This window comes from Nyctereutes procyonoides, unplaced genomic scaffold (genome assembly GCF_905146905.1).
Source record: "Nyctereutes procyonoides isolate TBG_1078 unplaced genomic scaffold, NYPRO_anot_genome, whole genome shotgun sequence".
Classification (NCBI taxonomy): Eukaryota; Metazoa; Chordata; class Mammalia; order Carnivora; family Canidae; genus Nyctereutes; species Nyctereutes procyonoides.
Genome location: NW_026575142.1, coordinates 17,326,459 through 17,341,184, shown reverse-complemented (window position 1 = coordinate 17,341,184; position 14,726 = coordinate 17,326,459). Strand labels below are relative to the sequence as shown.

Sequence of the window (14,726 nt, the reverse complement as noted above, 5' to 3'; positions counted from 1 at the left end):
AGGGGACAGAGGTGCTGGACCGGTGAGGCCCTCCTGCGCCAGCACGGTGGCCATGGTCCCCTCCCTGCAGATCGGGACAGTCACCTGGGGCCTGGAAGCCTCCACGGGGATGGGTGGGGGTGCAGCCAGGTGGGGGAGCACAGTACCCCTGCACGTCCCTGGTTCAGCCCCCCTTGGCCCTCCTGCTGCGTGTAACAGGTCAGGCCATGGAATCCTCTAGCGGTAGACGCGCGGCAGTGCCCCAGAGAAACCCCATCTGGGTGGCGCCTGAAAAGCCCACTGCACCGGATCAACCCGCTGTGGCCCATTTCTTGGTCTCCAGTCCTTTGGCAGCAGGTCTAGCCTCCTGGCTGAGGGCAGGGCCGGGCAGCAGGCCGTGGGTTGCTATCTGGCTGCCCTTTGGACCAAGCTTTGTCAGATCACTAGGCTGTAGCTAATACGGGGGGCAGAGAACTAACTGGAAACATCTGATGTAACCTGTTTGGTCCATTAACATTGGTGCCTCTCTGGCCAGCTCCTCAGACCCCTCTTTCACTCTCTCCCTAGACGGAAGATGGGAGGAAACCCCAAGCTGAAATCCATAGGTTGAATCCCCTAATTTCAAACCTTGTGTCTTCCAGAAGTCTCTGTCAATGTAATTCTGGTTCTGATAGGAGCCAAGAAGGTCACATCCAGGTGGGGCCGGGAGGGGCCCTGGGCAGCCAGGGGGCTGTGGGCACTCTCCGTCCTGCCAGCTACTTGGACTCCTCTGGCCTCTCTCCCAGCACCCCGCACCCCATTGGTTGACAGGTCAGTCCTTGGCTGCCAAAGAGTGATCGGGCCTCTTCCCCCTTCCCAACCCCAACGGGCCCCCATTACTGCTCTGAATCCAGCATGATAACCTTTGGTAAGTTACCTCCAGAAGGACTCCCCTGTCGGTTGCATACCACTCCTAGGGTGCACACCTTCCATGGCCTTCTCTGCGCACTCACTAAGCTTCTTGCCCCAGGGACAGGCCTCAGGCTCCCTCAGGGAACCTGACTGGGAGACAGTATGAACACTTAGATGGCCACTGTCCCGATGTCCTTGCTGCAGAAACTCAGCCACCCTCGGGACCAGCCGATGCATCTGTGCTCTCTCTTCAGGTGGAGTCCTTACCGTACACTCTCTAGAACACTCTCTAGTATGTTAAGCAGCAGAAGTGCCTTTGGCCTCCGTTGGATCCTTCCAGTTAATTCAAGAATTATCTGTCTGGAGCGGATACCCCAGAGTCTGATACCCCAGAGTCTGCGGTCTCTCTCCCTGGGGGTCTGCAAAGTCTTTCTTATGCAAACAGGACTCCCCAATCCCCCCACCAACATCAAGCCCTGATTTGTCAGGATTCCAGGACAGGCTATAGAATGGGTTTCATTCTGAGACCTACGCCATTAATCATCTGTTTGGAATTGGGAATGAATTTCTCATGGAAACAATGTGTCAATGGGTGGTTCAGACTTCTCTCCAAATAGCACAGAGCCCCCGGAATCCCAACCAGGGCTCAGCTGTAGAGCTAACCCCACTAGGCTTGGTTCCGTGTTTTGACAATGGAATCCACACAATCGGGAGGGAGGAGAAAACAAAAAAGAAAAGAAAAATGTTTCTGCTTTCCTGGGTACAGGACTGGTCCTGGGAAAGTTCCTAAAACAAACCAGGCCCATGGTGTCTTTGGCTTCCTGCCACTTCCAACCCCGCCCCCCCCGCCCCGTACCCCTTCTTCAGCACCTAACAGCCTCGCCTCAAGCATTCCAAGCCCCCCGCTGTTTGCAATGCCTCAGTGTGGCACCCCAGCCAGGCTAGGCCTGGTCCTCAGCAGGCCGAGGGCCCCCACGTTCCACCTGCTGGCCTCCCCCCCGGGCCCACAGCCTGGGTCCGCCATCTTGGGCAGCTACACAAGGAAACAGCCCACTCCCTGACCAAGCAGGTGGGCTGCCTCAGCTCAGCCGCCCCGCGAGTGCGCCCAGGAGCTCCGGGTAGATGCTCTGATGGGGAAGCAGCAGGGGGCAGGGACCCCGGGACAGGAACCGCACCTGTGACCCTACACGCACTGGCCGCACTGCAGGCCCTAGCCTAAGTGGTTTGCCTACCTCATTTATCCAGCAAATACTTGAGCACCACGAATGATGGTGTGAGCGTGAGGACTAGGTTGACAGCACAAATGAACCAAATGTCCTTGTCCTCTTGGAGCTTACGTTCTCGTCCGTCGCTTCAGGTAGTTTTCATAATGGCCCGGAAGCCTGATACTGTCATGTCCCGTGTTACTCAGCATGGAAGCCTGAGGCGCCCGGAGACTAACCATGCACCACAAGAACATGCTGGAAACTAGGTCTCCAAGCCAGGCTCTCTGCGATGGCTGCGTCCGTGTCTGCGCCACCGGGCCCCGCCATCTGGAAGCCAGCGCGCCCAGCTCCCGGACCCCCACCTCAGAGAGGCCCAAAACCCTGCTCCACGGCCCCAGGCGGTTGCTTCTGTCAGCCTCTTCCTCAGGTTGTTTTCTGAAGTCACAGACTCTCAAGAGGCAGCCCATTTGCCCCGCTGAGGGGAAGGGGGACAGGGGACAGGAAGGCCGGGGCCACGGGTCTCGTGTGAACCGGGGCCTGTCTTTCTGACCACAGCCTCCATGGATCTAATTAGAGGTTTTCTCAAGCCTCATTGACGCCTCCAGAACAGATCATTGTCAAAGGAGTGAGTCATTATATAGAAAGTTTCTTCTTGAAATAAAACATTTAGAGTAATAGACGCATGCAAAAGCTGTTACCTGAAATCTAAAGGATTGGTGTGTTTTACCACCAAAAAAAAAAAAAAATTTTTTTTTTTTTAAATATAAACTCTCTTGGCAATCCAGCGTGGGACATGCACACTCGCCAGTCAAAGAGTTAAAGAAGCAAACAGAGGTGCCCAGAGGGGCCAGGGTTCCCATGAGATCTGGAAGTCGGTGCATTAAGTCAAGGCCAGCATAGTCTGGACCACCCCTGACTTTCCTAAAGTTGAGTATGTTTAGTGCTTCAGGATGACTCCGTATTCTTCAGAAACAAACGAAACAGACCCCGGGACACACTTCCTCTGCTAACACTTGATCCCTGAGAAATGCCCTTCATATCTGCAAGCTTAGGACACCTCTCAGGGACGCCTGGGTGGTTCAGCGGCTGAGCGTCTGCCTTTGGCTCAGGTGTGATCCTGAGTTGTTCCTGGGATCGAGTCCCACATCTGGCTCCCTGCAGGGAACCTGCTTCTCCCTCTGCCTGTGTCCCTGCCTCTCTCTCTCTCTCTCTGCGTCTCTCATGAATAAATAAATAAAACCTTAAAAAAAAAAAAAAGAACATCTCTCTTGTTGTAATAGAGCACTTTTGGTGTCACCTACAGAAAACTGTTGGCCATCTCGCTTGGTTTAAAAGAGCAGCTATGACATGGGTAGCTCTGGTCAGCAAAAGGATTCTGACCCAGAAAGACGGCTTCCACTCCCATCCCTTCACCCCTACCAGGCTCCCTCCTTCCCATGTGGGGCTAAAGGCCCTTCCTTCCCCATCCCCTCAGCCTCCTTCTCCAGGGCAAGGACCGACTTCATGCCCCTCAGAGGCTGCCTCTGTCAGCTTAGCTGGAGAATAAAACTAAGAGAGAAGAGGGAAAGGGGAAGCAAATAGGTGAGGAGAGAGGAGGGTGAGGAACCTTCCTTTAGTGCTTGCTCTGGATGGTTGTTCTGTCCAGAAATCTGGCAAGTGGAAGGCCAGCCATTTTTGTATTTGGGGTCATTCATCTTTTTCTGAATGCCACACAGTCCCGACTGAGCAAATTTTTCTATTCCATTCTGATCTGGTAATCAGATATGCTAGGGTATGGTGACAGCATCAGAGGGAAGTTGAAGACTTACCCAGTACTCCTTCCAGATCCCTCTTTGAGGCCTATGCACCCATACCAAGCTGTTAAGTCCTCACAGCCATGCCTTTTTATGGACTTGCCCTCAGGTAGCACGCTGCTTCACCCAAGGTTATAGGGTATGATATAGCTGGAATGTTTGTGTCTCCCAAAATTTATGTGTGGAAACCTAATCCTCACTGTAATGGTATTTGGAAGTATGGTCTTTGCGAGCATGGAGCCTTCATGAATGAGATTAATGTCCTTCTAAAAGAGGCCCCAGAGAACTTCCTTATCCTTTGAACCATGAGAGGACACAGCAAGAATCAGGAGGTAGGTTCTGACCAAACACTGATTTTCCAAGCACCTTGATCTTGGACTTCCAGAACTGTGAGCAATAAATTTCTATTGTGTATAAACCACCCTGTGATATGGTATGGTCTCTGGTATTCTGTTATAGCTGCCTGAACAGGAGCTTGATAGTCAATGCCTGGCTAATGGGGGGATTAGAGGCTTGGCCTCAGCCCCAGTTAGAGACACCTTAGAAGGACCATTCCCAGCTCCAGAGCATCTTGTAGGATTGAACAAGGCCTTCATAACAATTGCATCAGATTGTCTTCTCCCTTTGCCCCAACCTGCCTTTGTTCCACTCATCTCTACAACTGCATGAATAGCTTTCCAGAACATTCTTGAGGCCCCATATTAATAGTTTCATAAAGGGATGGATCCAAGTATCTTTTATAGATGTACAGATAGATGAATAGAGTCTTTTCTTCAACTCCTTCAACATATACATTAGCTGGGTAGAAGGGGTATAGGTTTGCCATCAAATGGGATCTTCAGAGAATTTCTGCCAGACAAGTCTCTTCCCCATGAATCCAGGTATGCCATGTTAGCTGGCCTTCAGGGTCACCCTGCCCAGAGCGGGTGGCACCAGAGGTCAATAAGCAGATGAATTGCTGGCCCACACAGAAGTTTACATTCTGGAGGGAGAGAGAGAGAGACAAAACTAATAAACAGACTTAGTACCTAAAATATGGTGGCCAGGATGAAGCAACAAAAATACTTGGTTGATGTGACACAGAGAAACAGAGGGTAGAAACTAGGTAAAGTGGGACAGATGAGACCTCGCTGAAACTGATAACTTTGATTTGACTTAATTAGAACTAGAAAACAAAACTATTGTTATTAAATATGATTCTTTTGATAAATGATACTTTCAAAGCACAAGCCCCATGGAATTAATCAAAGAATCTTCCTTTATGAAAGATTTTTAAAAACTGATATTCAATCCCCCATTTAAGAAATGCAAAAAATAGGCAACTTGATCACATTACTAATTTCTGGCCCACCTGACTAAGACCTGAGTCTTCTCCTGCCTGGAACAGAGATCTTTCCATTATATCATGTCTCAAATCACAGAGAGAACCCAGAAACCAGTGCTGACCGTGGTTAGAGATGTGGCTCTGGACTGAAGCCTCCTAGTTCAAAGCCTGGCTCTGCTACTTATTAGTTGGGTAGTTTCGAGCAGGCTATTTTAATTCTGCTCCTGTTTCCTCCTCCATAGAATGAGGATGTTAATAATAGTACCCCCCCTCAGGTTGTTATATTTTTTAAATGAAATACTACGTATAGACCCCTTAGTACAGAAGAACATACGCTAACAGCTCTGTGGGCACCAGCTGTGAACTCAAGTTCCTACCAAGCCTGGTATCAAAAGTCCAGAAACTCAGGGCGGTTTCATGAGCGGTTCTCTACCACCTGTTCTGTGAGAGCCCTGTTAAATTTTAGGGATTAGATGACCCAGGAGGCATGGAGCTTCTATGTTAGGTGCACTTGTAGTAACAGCTGATTTCCTCTCAGTAATCTGTCTGGAAGCACATGAGCTTAACTCTTCAGAGGTCTTTTAAACAACACTGACCATTCTATTCAATTAAAAACCTTTATCAGGAGATAAGAAGAAAACAAAAGTCAAGCTATATGACACCTGATTGTGACCTGAGCGACCTCACGGGCATGGACTCCTCTGAAGCAGGCCGTGAGGTAGGCAGGATAAACAGGCACCCGTGAGATCGTTCATCTTGCACTGGGGCATGTGGTTCAATGGATTTCTTTCTCACCTTAGTCTTTAACTTTTTTCATTTTTTTACTTAGCTAACATTCATTCAGTACCTATGAAGTACCAGGTTCAATGTCAGGGGCTTTGGACAGAGGAGTGAAAGCCAGCTGTTGCCCCTAAGACATTCACACAGGGTAGGAGAGAGACGCAGAGAGAACGATGATCATAGATTACACACGGAGGCAAGTCTGGAAGGTTCATGAGAGTACAGGAAAAGGCTGTGCATCCCACTTGATTAAAGATTAATTTCCCACTAGGAAATTACAGATTTAGTCTAGGGTTAGGTGTCTGAGCTGTTTGACTCTGCCATCCGTTTTGAGTCAGAGCTCACAAAAATCACTGCAGCTGCCTCTCCCATTTTCCTGCGTCTTTGTTTCCTGGGAACAACCTCCCCCCAAACCCCCAGCATGGTGAGACCATGAAGTAGTCGCACCACCAATATTCGGCTGTCCTCCACAGAATAGATCCAGGTATTCATTCATTATATGTTTAAACGCTAATGACTTGCCTGAGGAAAGGGTTCATGCTAGTTGGCCTAGTCAGTCAGGGCTGGCTTGGCCCTTCATAGGGAGAGGGACCAGCACCCAACTGGCGAAGGAGCACCCCGAGAGACAGTCCAGTACAAAGAGTTCCCTCATCTGACTAAAGCCCTCTCCCCCAAGGGCTCTTATGAAGTCATGCGTTAACCAAAGGCAAGATGTAATGCACCAGGAGTGGAACTGATTTGTCTGCCCTCAGCCCAAGTCACTGAAGGCTTCCTGGGGACTGGAAGTTTGGCGACGAGCTAGGGAACTGGGTAGCTGTTAGTAAGGGGAGAGAGATGGAGGGGAGTCAGATCTAAGCCTGTTAGGACTGGATATTTCCTTGCCAACCTATGTTAGAACTCAGTGTGGCAAAATGGTGAAAAGCACAGACCCCAACGGTCTGAGCCAGGGTCCTGCACCCAACACAGTAGCTGCAAGGCCTTGTGCACGTTATTTAATCCTTTCCGACTTTGGTTTCCTCATCTATAAAATGGGGATGACAATAACAATCTCCTTCATGGTGTTATTGGGAGGATTAAATGAATTTATATTTGGAAAGTGGTTAGAAGTCTTGGCACATAGAAAATTTGCTGTTGGGGCACCAGTGGTTGAGCATCTGCCTTCGACTCAGGTCGTGATCCCCAGGTCCTGGTATCAAGTCTCACATCAGGTTCCCGGCAGGGACCCTGCTTCTCCCTCTGCCTATATCTCTGCTTCTCTCTGTGTGTCTCTCATGAGTAAATAAATAAAATCTAAAAAAAAAAAGAAAAGAAAAAACCTGTAGTTATTGCTGTTGTCACTAGACAGTCACAAGAATCCACACAGTTCAAATAAGGGAAGTAAAGGAAAATTTTTCCTGGGTCATGGTCTTCCGTCAAAGCTTGCTATTCATGTTTTATCATCTACAAAGCATCTTCTCATCTGTCATCTCTGTTTTCTTATTTTTAGGATGGTAACAATAGTAGTTCCTGGATGAGACTCCCAGGAGAAGTGAGATACTTCACATAAAGTGCTCAGTAAATGTTAGCTGCTCCTCTTTGATACCATGCTCTGGAATCTAGTAGGTGCTTGTTCCATATTTGTTGAGTGAAGGAGTCAATATTAGCCTCATGGGAGCCCTGTGGAGTTTATCATTTCCATGGTTTTTTTTTTGTTTTTTTTGTTTTTTTTTTTTTTGTATGTTTGTTTGTTTTAGGTAAGAAATTGAAGTTTACTGGAGCTCAACAGTTTGCACAAGCTAGTTAGGGAATAGCCAGGTAGTTAGAGAAAGAGTCATGGCTCCAGCTCTACTTTCTGAGATGCCGAAGCTGACTTCTACACCATAGCTTGGTGGTCATTTGCTTAAGTTCTTAGCATTGGTGGCTTTATATTCTAAACATCACAGTTCAGCCCATCCTGAGAGGTAACCCAAGTGGCCACCATAGCATAGCTGACTGGAGTATTTCCTCCTGGACTGAGCTGGGCTGATCTATGTCTCCTGCCATCTTTTCATGGGTTCTTTTTTTTTTTTTTTACGATTTTATTTATTTATTTATTTATTCATGAGACAGACACACACACACAGAGAGGCAGAGACACAGGCAGAGGGAGAAGCAGGCTCCATCCAGGGAACCCAATGTGGGACTCAATCCTGGGTCTCCAGTATCACGCCCTGGGCTAAAGGCAGGCGCTAAACCACTGAGCCATCCAGGGATCCAATTTTTCATGGGTTCTGATACAGAATAGAAGGAAAATCATACCTCGGTGATTTTCAGACATCATAGACAGCCTTCTAAGGTCATCTTGGAAAACGTAAACAAAAACAAGACCCCAGATACCAGATTGATAATTATAAATTCAAGTTTAAAATTTCGTGTTGCATGTATTTTACCACAAAAAACAAATCCAAGTTCAACTTTCAAAGAATGGAAGCCACATGGTTAATTTATTTTAGTCATAGGTTTATCTGTTCCTTAATCCAGAGACCACTGTGGGCCTCAAACCTCCTCAGAAGTCAACAGGATGCCACTGGTCTTCACAGGTGCCTGCCCGCTCCACCAGCAGCCTCATTCTGGCTAGGGTCCCTTCATGTATCTTAGGAAACTCATCATGGCCTAGGGTCCCATGAAAGGCCACTATAGCTTTGGATTTATAAATGGTTGTGGGAATTTCCTACAGAAAGGACCACCCCCCACCCCCACCCCACCCCCGCCCATGGCAACTCTCAACTCTGAAATCGACAGGCAGGCTTTCAGATACTTCAAAAAAAGAAAAAGAAAAAAGGAAACGATCCTACAATGCATCTCTTTGATAGCTCACCTAGAGAGAGAGATAACATTTGAGGGTAAAAATGAAGACACTGTAATTATATTTGCCTTCTTTGAAGTTGCTGTAACAAGCTTAGAACTTTCTGGTACAGCCGCAGTGAATTCAAAATGAACTCAACTCCACATATAGGCTCAAGTAAAGATAAATCACTGAAATCATGGCACTGGAAAGCTAGAGGAGAACTTGGAGAACTGTGTCCAACCCCTTCATTTTCCAGAGAAAGCTGCTAATCGGTGAAAAGACTTACCCACGGTCACATGGCCAATTATTCAGAGCTTCAGTCTCTCCAGATGTGCCACTTGTCAGTGGGAAGGAGGTCTGGGTCAGCTGCATACATGAGGTGCTTGGCAAGGGTCAAAGACAGATAAACTGACAACCGCCCTCCTCATCCAAAGCCTAGATGCTACCTCCATGAGGCAAGTTTCTGCTGCAAATAACGTCTCCACTGCCCTCCCCTAAATGCATTTGATCGCTTCAAGCTTCAGAAAATGGCAGTCGAGCGCTGTGCCAAGAACAACTCAAGGCCTCTTCTCTTAAAAAACTGAAGTATCCCAATGAAATGCTTTATTCTTAGAAGTTGCCCAAAAATAAAACCATAAACTCAACAAATGGAAACCTAGAAGTAGTGAATATACAATCGCACTCTGGGAAATAGACCACGTCCTCCCTGACTTGCATTAAAAGCCTCGTTCGTGGGCAGCCTGGGTGGCTCAGTGGTTTAGAGCCACCTTCAGCCCAGGGCGTGATCCTGGAGAGCCGGGATCAAGTCCCACGTCGGGCTCCCTGCATGGAGCCTGCTTCTCCCTCTGCCTGTCTCTGCCTCTCTTTCTCTCTCTCTGTCTCTCATGAATAAATAAATTAAAACCTTTAAAAAAAATAAAAAATAAAAGCATCATTCGTGTCAAGAAGGCTCAAGATGTTTTTAATTGTCCTGTTCCCCGGCCCCTAAGAGGCCTGTTGAGGAAATTACAGCCACACTCGGGCTAAGGAAAACTAACGAACAGAACATAGTTGAAGAAAAGTCCCTTGGAGCTAAGTCTGGAAACTTGGTAAGGGATGAAAGAATAAATTTCTACATCAGCTTGTTCTTCAATCCACTGAAGGTGTGGGTGCTAGACCCTGGGAATTTTGTGGAAGGCCCTATCCCTCCTGGAACAAGAAATGTGGCTCTGAACGTTGTGACCTGAATATGCCCTACCTTTCTCGGCCTGGGTTTTCCCATCTCTCAGTCCAGGGGTATTGCCTTCTCATTACATTTAAATAAGCATAAAATGAGTCTCCAAAGTTTACCATCTCCACTCCGGCCTCCTTACAGACAAGATAGGTGCATTCTTCCAAAGGCCTGAATAAAAATCTTGACCACTCCCATAATATCCTTTATTAAAAAAAAAATTAAGATCAGCCACTTCTATTAGACCAGTAGTTCTAATGCTGGCTACACATTAAAATCACCCAAGGAACTTTTAACAATACATTTTCTTCTTTTAAAAAAAACCTCTTCCCATCTCCTCTACTTAATAAATGACCATAAGCATGGCTCCTGTGGACTGAGGGCTTACTCTGTGCCAGGCGGTGAGCTAAATACATTCTTGACCTAATGGATTTATATTTATATTTATTTATATTTTACATGTTGGACTCCCATGGCCAACCTCTCTGTGTTATGGGAGCAGCCTCTGGGGCCGAGATTCACAGTAGGAGGATGGCCCGAGCCCCTATTATGAAAGCATTGGTTGCAAATTGACTATCCTTATCCTGGCAAATGACTATCATTAGGGGACACTAGTTAACAAAGGAGCAGAAATATATGCTCCTTGTCTCTGGTCTGCATAAGTGGGGACAGCACTCAATGACCGGCAATACTATTATCTAAGTGGGACTCAATGACATCTAGTAGTTTCTGGAGACCTGTTTCTTATCATTAATTCCAGAATATCATGGACACTGAGTGAACAGACACCTGAGTGAAGTGGCCACAGCAGCATCCTGAAGAACACGAGCTTTAGAGACAGAGCTGGGTTTGAATTCCAGTCCTGCCACTTATTGGCTGTGTGACTTTGGGAAAGGTTTAACCACTCTGTGCCTCATCTGAAAAATGGGGGTAATAGTATCTACCTCAGGGTGCCGGGGTGACTCAGGTGGTTAAGTGTCTTCTTTCGGCTCAGGTCATGATCTCAGGGTCCTGGGATGGAGCCCACATCGGGCTCCCTGCTCAGTGGGGAGTCTGCTTCTCCCTCTCCCTGTCATTCCCTCTACTTGTGCTCTCTTTCTCTGTGTCAAATAAATAAAAATAAAATCTTAAAAAAAAAGTATCTACCTCATAGGATTGTTATGAGGATGAAATGAGATAAAACATGTAAGGTACTCAGAACTGAACCTGGTACATCAACGTTCCACTAGCTATTATTATTCACATCCCTGATGCCTAGAACACTGGGTACTGTGGAGACAATTCATGAATGTGTTTTATTTGGAGAGGACGGCAAGTACAACTGAAGGATGAGAGTTCCTAGCTCATTCGGGAAAGTTGTAGACACACCCAAGAATAGAGACAATAGTATAATAGACCCCATGGACCCATGCCCAGCTTCAGCAAGTACTGCCTCATGGCCAGTCTCCATCCTGTTCCTCACGCACACATACTGGTTTATTTCAAAGCAAATCACAGATGTGAAGAAAGCAATTTCATGCTTTATGCTCATAAGGGAGCTTTCCAGAAGGAAACACATGGCTCTCCAGTATCCCCATTTGGATGGATGGCTTGTGACCCCGACTAATGCAGGGTGAGGGCAGAACAGAGGCTGGAGGGTCAAGGGCAGCCAGGGGCTTCAGGCTGCAGTCCAAGTCTCCTTCCAGAATTGCACATCCCCAACGAGCTTCCTCAGAGCCTCCCTCACCCCAGGACCTACCTTGTTCTTCACAGTCTTCTAGCCACCCTGAGATATTGAAATCAAATAATTGTCTTTTTTTTCCATTTCAGAGAAAGAAACAACTTAATGGATAGAGTTCTCAATTTAAAGTTCTTCTCTCCCATATTTTCCTGAAACCCATGGCCTCTGCACCCCTCTGTCTGCAACGGAGTAGTGAGCGAGTCGTAGTGAGTAGCAAAAACCTTGCCGGAGACCCTAAAACCAGGTGACCAGCACGATCTGACACCTTTCCGTGGACTCGCCTGCTGTGGTTGCCATCTCATAGTGTGCGGTGTAACACATGCCTGTAAAACTGCCCCTGCTTCATGTGATGAAAAGCTAAGCAATATCCACCTCAGTTCTGTAAATAGTGGGTGCCATCCCCACCCCGATGCTCCCGCAGAACTTCTGGAATAGCTGTCCCAGGCTGGAGAGAGGGAGGCGGGCTCAGAACCAGCACCAGCACCAGGAGAGCCTACCCGGAGGGGCAATGGGAGGGCCAAAGTCTGCTGCCTGGAGAGGCCGGGAAGGCACTAGTAGGCTTTCTGATCCCCTTCTGGGCTACACTCAGAAATGAAGCCGAGCAGAAAAACCGAATTCTCATAAAAGAAATTCCCAAGACTAATTTCATACTGAGCTTAACGCCCAAGACAAATACCAAAGCTGGAAATTACAAGCATTTTCCAAGCGCAGGTTCTCTTGGCTTCCTTTTACTCTTCTATTCACACTTTCTGTTGGCAGATGCCACCATCCCCGAGTTCATGCATCCAAATACACCCCACTGAAGCTTGAATTCCAATTTGGAACAAAACCCTTTCCAGCTGCGACCATCCTCACTGCTCTTCCGTCCGGCTCAGCGGGAGGAGCTCTAAGATCCCTCAGCAGTGGGTACTTTCACTGAACTCTGGAACACAATTAGATCTGAAAAGGAGGACCTGGCACAGGGCCTGGAATATAAGGAAGAAAAAGAGGAGGTGGAAATTGACTTTGAAAGCAATTAAGGGAGCTGCCTACTCAGAGTTCAGGTGGGAACCTAAGGAGCTGACTCCTCTCTGAGATTAATTACCCCACCAGGCCTGTCAAGGCTGGATGTGCTGTGAATCCCTCCTTCTCACCACCTCCCTCAACCCTGGGCACCTCTAGTTCTCAGGTGGCCAGCCCAGCACTCAAAGCCCCAAGCTCTTTGCACAGTGAAATACAACTAATTCATGAGCTGGTCTTAAGAAGCACACCAAAGAAGTCTGATAAAATACACATTTATTAGAAATTTCTCAGCAGCATCATTTCCATTTGCTTTTCTAATCAAAGTACATTTCAAAAAAATTATAAGCTCCCAAAATATGAACCACAAATATTTTGAGAACTCAGTAATAAAATAATCAGTAGTACATGTTTCATCCATCCATCCATCCATCCATGCATTCATTCATTGTTTTAAAAATGTGCAATATTAGCACAGAGAGCCAGAAATGCTACTTAGTATGGAAATTGTACATTCCTGTCATGGTTCCCGTTGCGGAGACTATACCCACTATTCAAGAGAAAAATCTAGGCTCTACAGTACATTCCAATACAAATGTACGATTTACGCAAAAAGACCTAAAAAAAAAAAAGGCTCAAGAAGAACAGTTTCCCTTTCTATTCATGTTCAACTGAGGAAATAAATAGTCATAATGATATTTTCACACACAGAAACGAAAACCCAGCTGAGGCTTTGCTTAACTGGTATTTGTTTTGCACCATCCTTGATGAAGACACAGATTTGGTTTTAGTAATTCAGCTGTTGAGCTCCAGTGTCCGGGGTAGGTAACCACCTGAGATGCCAGGAAGGATGTAAGATACCCTAGGGCCCATCAGGCACAAGGCTTCACTTGATTAGATACAAACTCTTTGCAGGACACCTGTACTTCATGACACAGAACTTTCTCATAGATGTCACAAATAAGAATGTTGCCTTGGCAGCTAGTGAGGTAACACACATGAAAGTGTTCTGGCTAGGTAGCACAAACATGCAGAAGGGTGAACTTGAGTTGGTTTTCTACCTTCTGCATATCTCAGGCGTCTACAGTCAGATCCAGATGTCTGTACAACACATGGCACCCTCTATCCATATGCCTACTAATCAGGTTACAGGTAATATTGAACCTTAATTAAGTGCCGAGGCGTAAAAATGGACCCAAGGTTGGGGCCTGGATTCCTTTCCTGGGTAATTCTATAGGGAATAGGAGTGGTACCCCTTCTTTAGACATGGCTAAAGGGCCCAAGTCAATTCCTTTCCTTGTTGGATCATTTACTGTGATGATCACCAACCAATTCAGCAGATATTTTTATCAGCAAATTTAATGATGTGATAATCTTTGCAAAATTTACAAATGTACAATATATTTATAGAATTACCTTCAGATAGCTTCAGTGCAAAGATATACATATAGTACATTGTGACAATTATTTGTAAAAATATGAGACGGCGTAAGTAAAAAAGAAAAAAAAAGACACACAAGGCAGAGTTTCCATGGACACTTCCAACTATAGGCAAACCGGGAAAAAATATATTTTTTTAATAAAGTACTGAATGTTAACTTTTTCTTCATCTGTTTGTAAAAAATATATGTGCAAAAGTGTGTTTCTAATTATTCCCTAAATAGCTGGCACAGCTATACCTCAGAGTCTTCTCTAACAAGGTTTGCGGTGTCTGTAAAAGTGTCTTCTGTTGCAGTATAGGTTGGCACTGGATCTCTCTTTGGAGAACTTTTAGCAGGGACAGAAGGCTTTGGAGGTGGGGCCACAGCAGTGCTGTCCTTCTGTTCATTCTCCATCTAAGACCACAATGAAACACATATCAGCCTTTTTTTCCCAACATGACTAGAAACAGTTTTGTGTGAAGAAAATGAATTTTTGCCAGTTTGCTCAGAATAATCTGTGTATATCCAATTTAGCCAAGCAAATGATTGCTAAGGAAGAATGCCGAATGCTCGTGCTAAGAAAAATTGTCAACAATTA

General features: G+C 46.4%; 1 protein-coding gene across 2 annotated transcripts in view; it reads right to left on the bottom strand.

Annotated features, from left to right (window-relative positions):
• Nucleotides 1–12,968: 12,968 nt before the first annotated feature.
• LRP2 (LDL receptor related protein 2) overlaps nucleotides 12,969–14,726 on the bottom strand; it is a 196,404-nt gene continuing 194,646 nt past the window's right edge. For both annotated transcript variants that reach the window (XM_055307717.1, XM_055307718.1), the window contains exon 79: nucleotides 12,969–14,542. In XM_055307717.1, coding sequence (XP_055163692.1) covers nucleotides 14,381–14,542 — 162 coding nt within the window. In that variant the 3' untranslated portion in view covers nucleotides 12,969–14,380. The remainder of the gene's footprint in view (nucleotides 14,543–14,726) is intronic.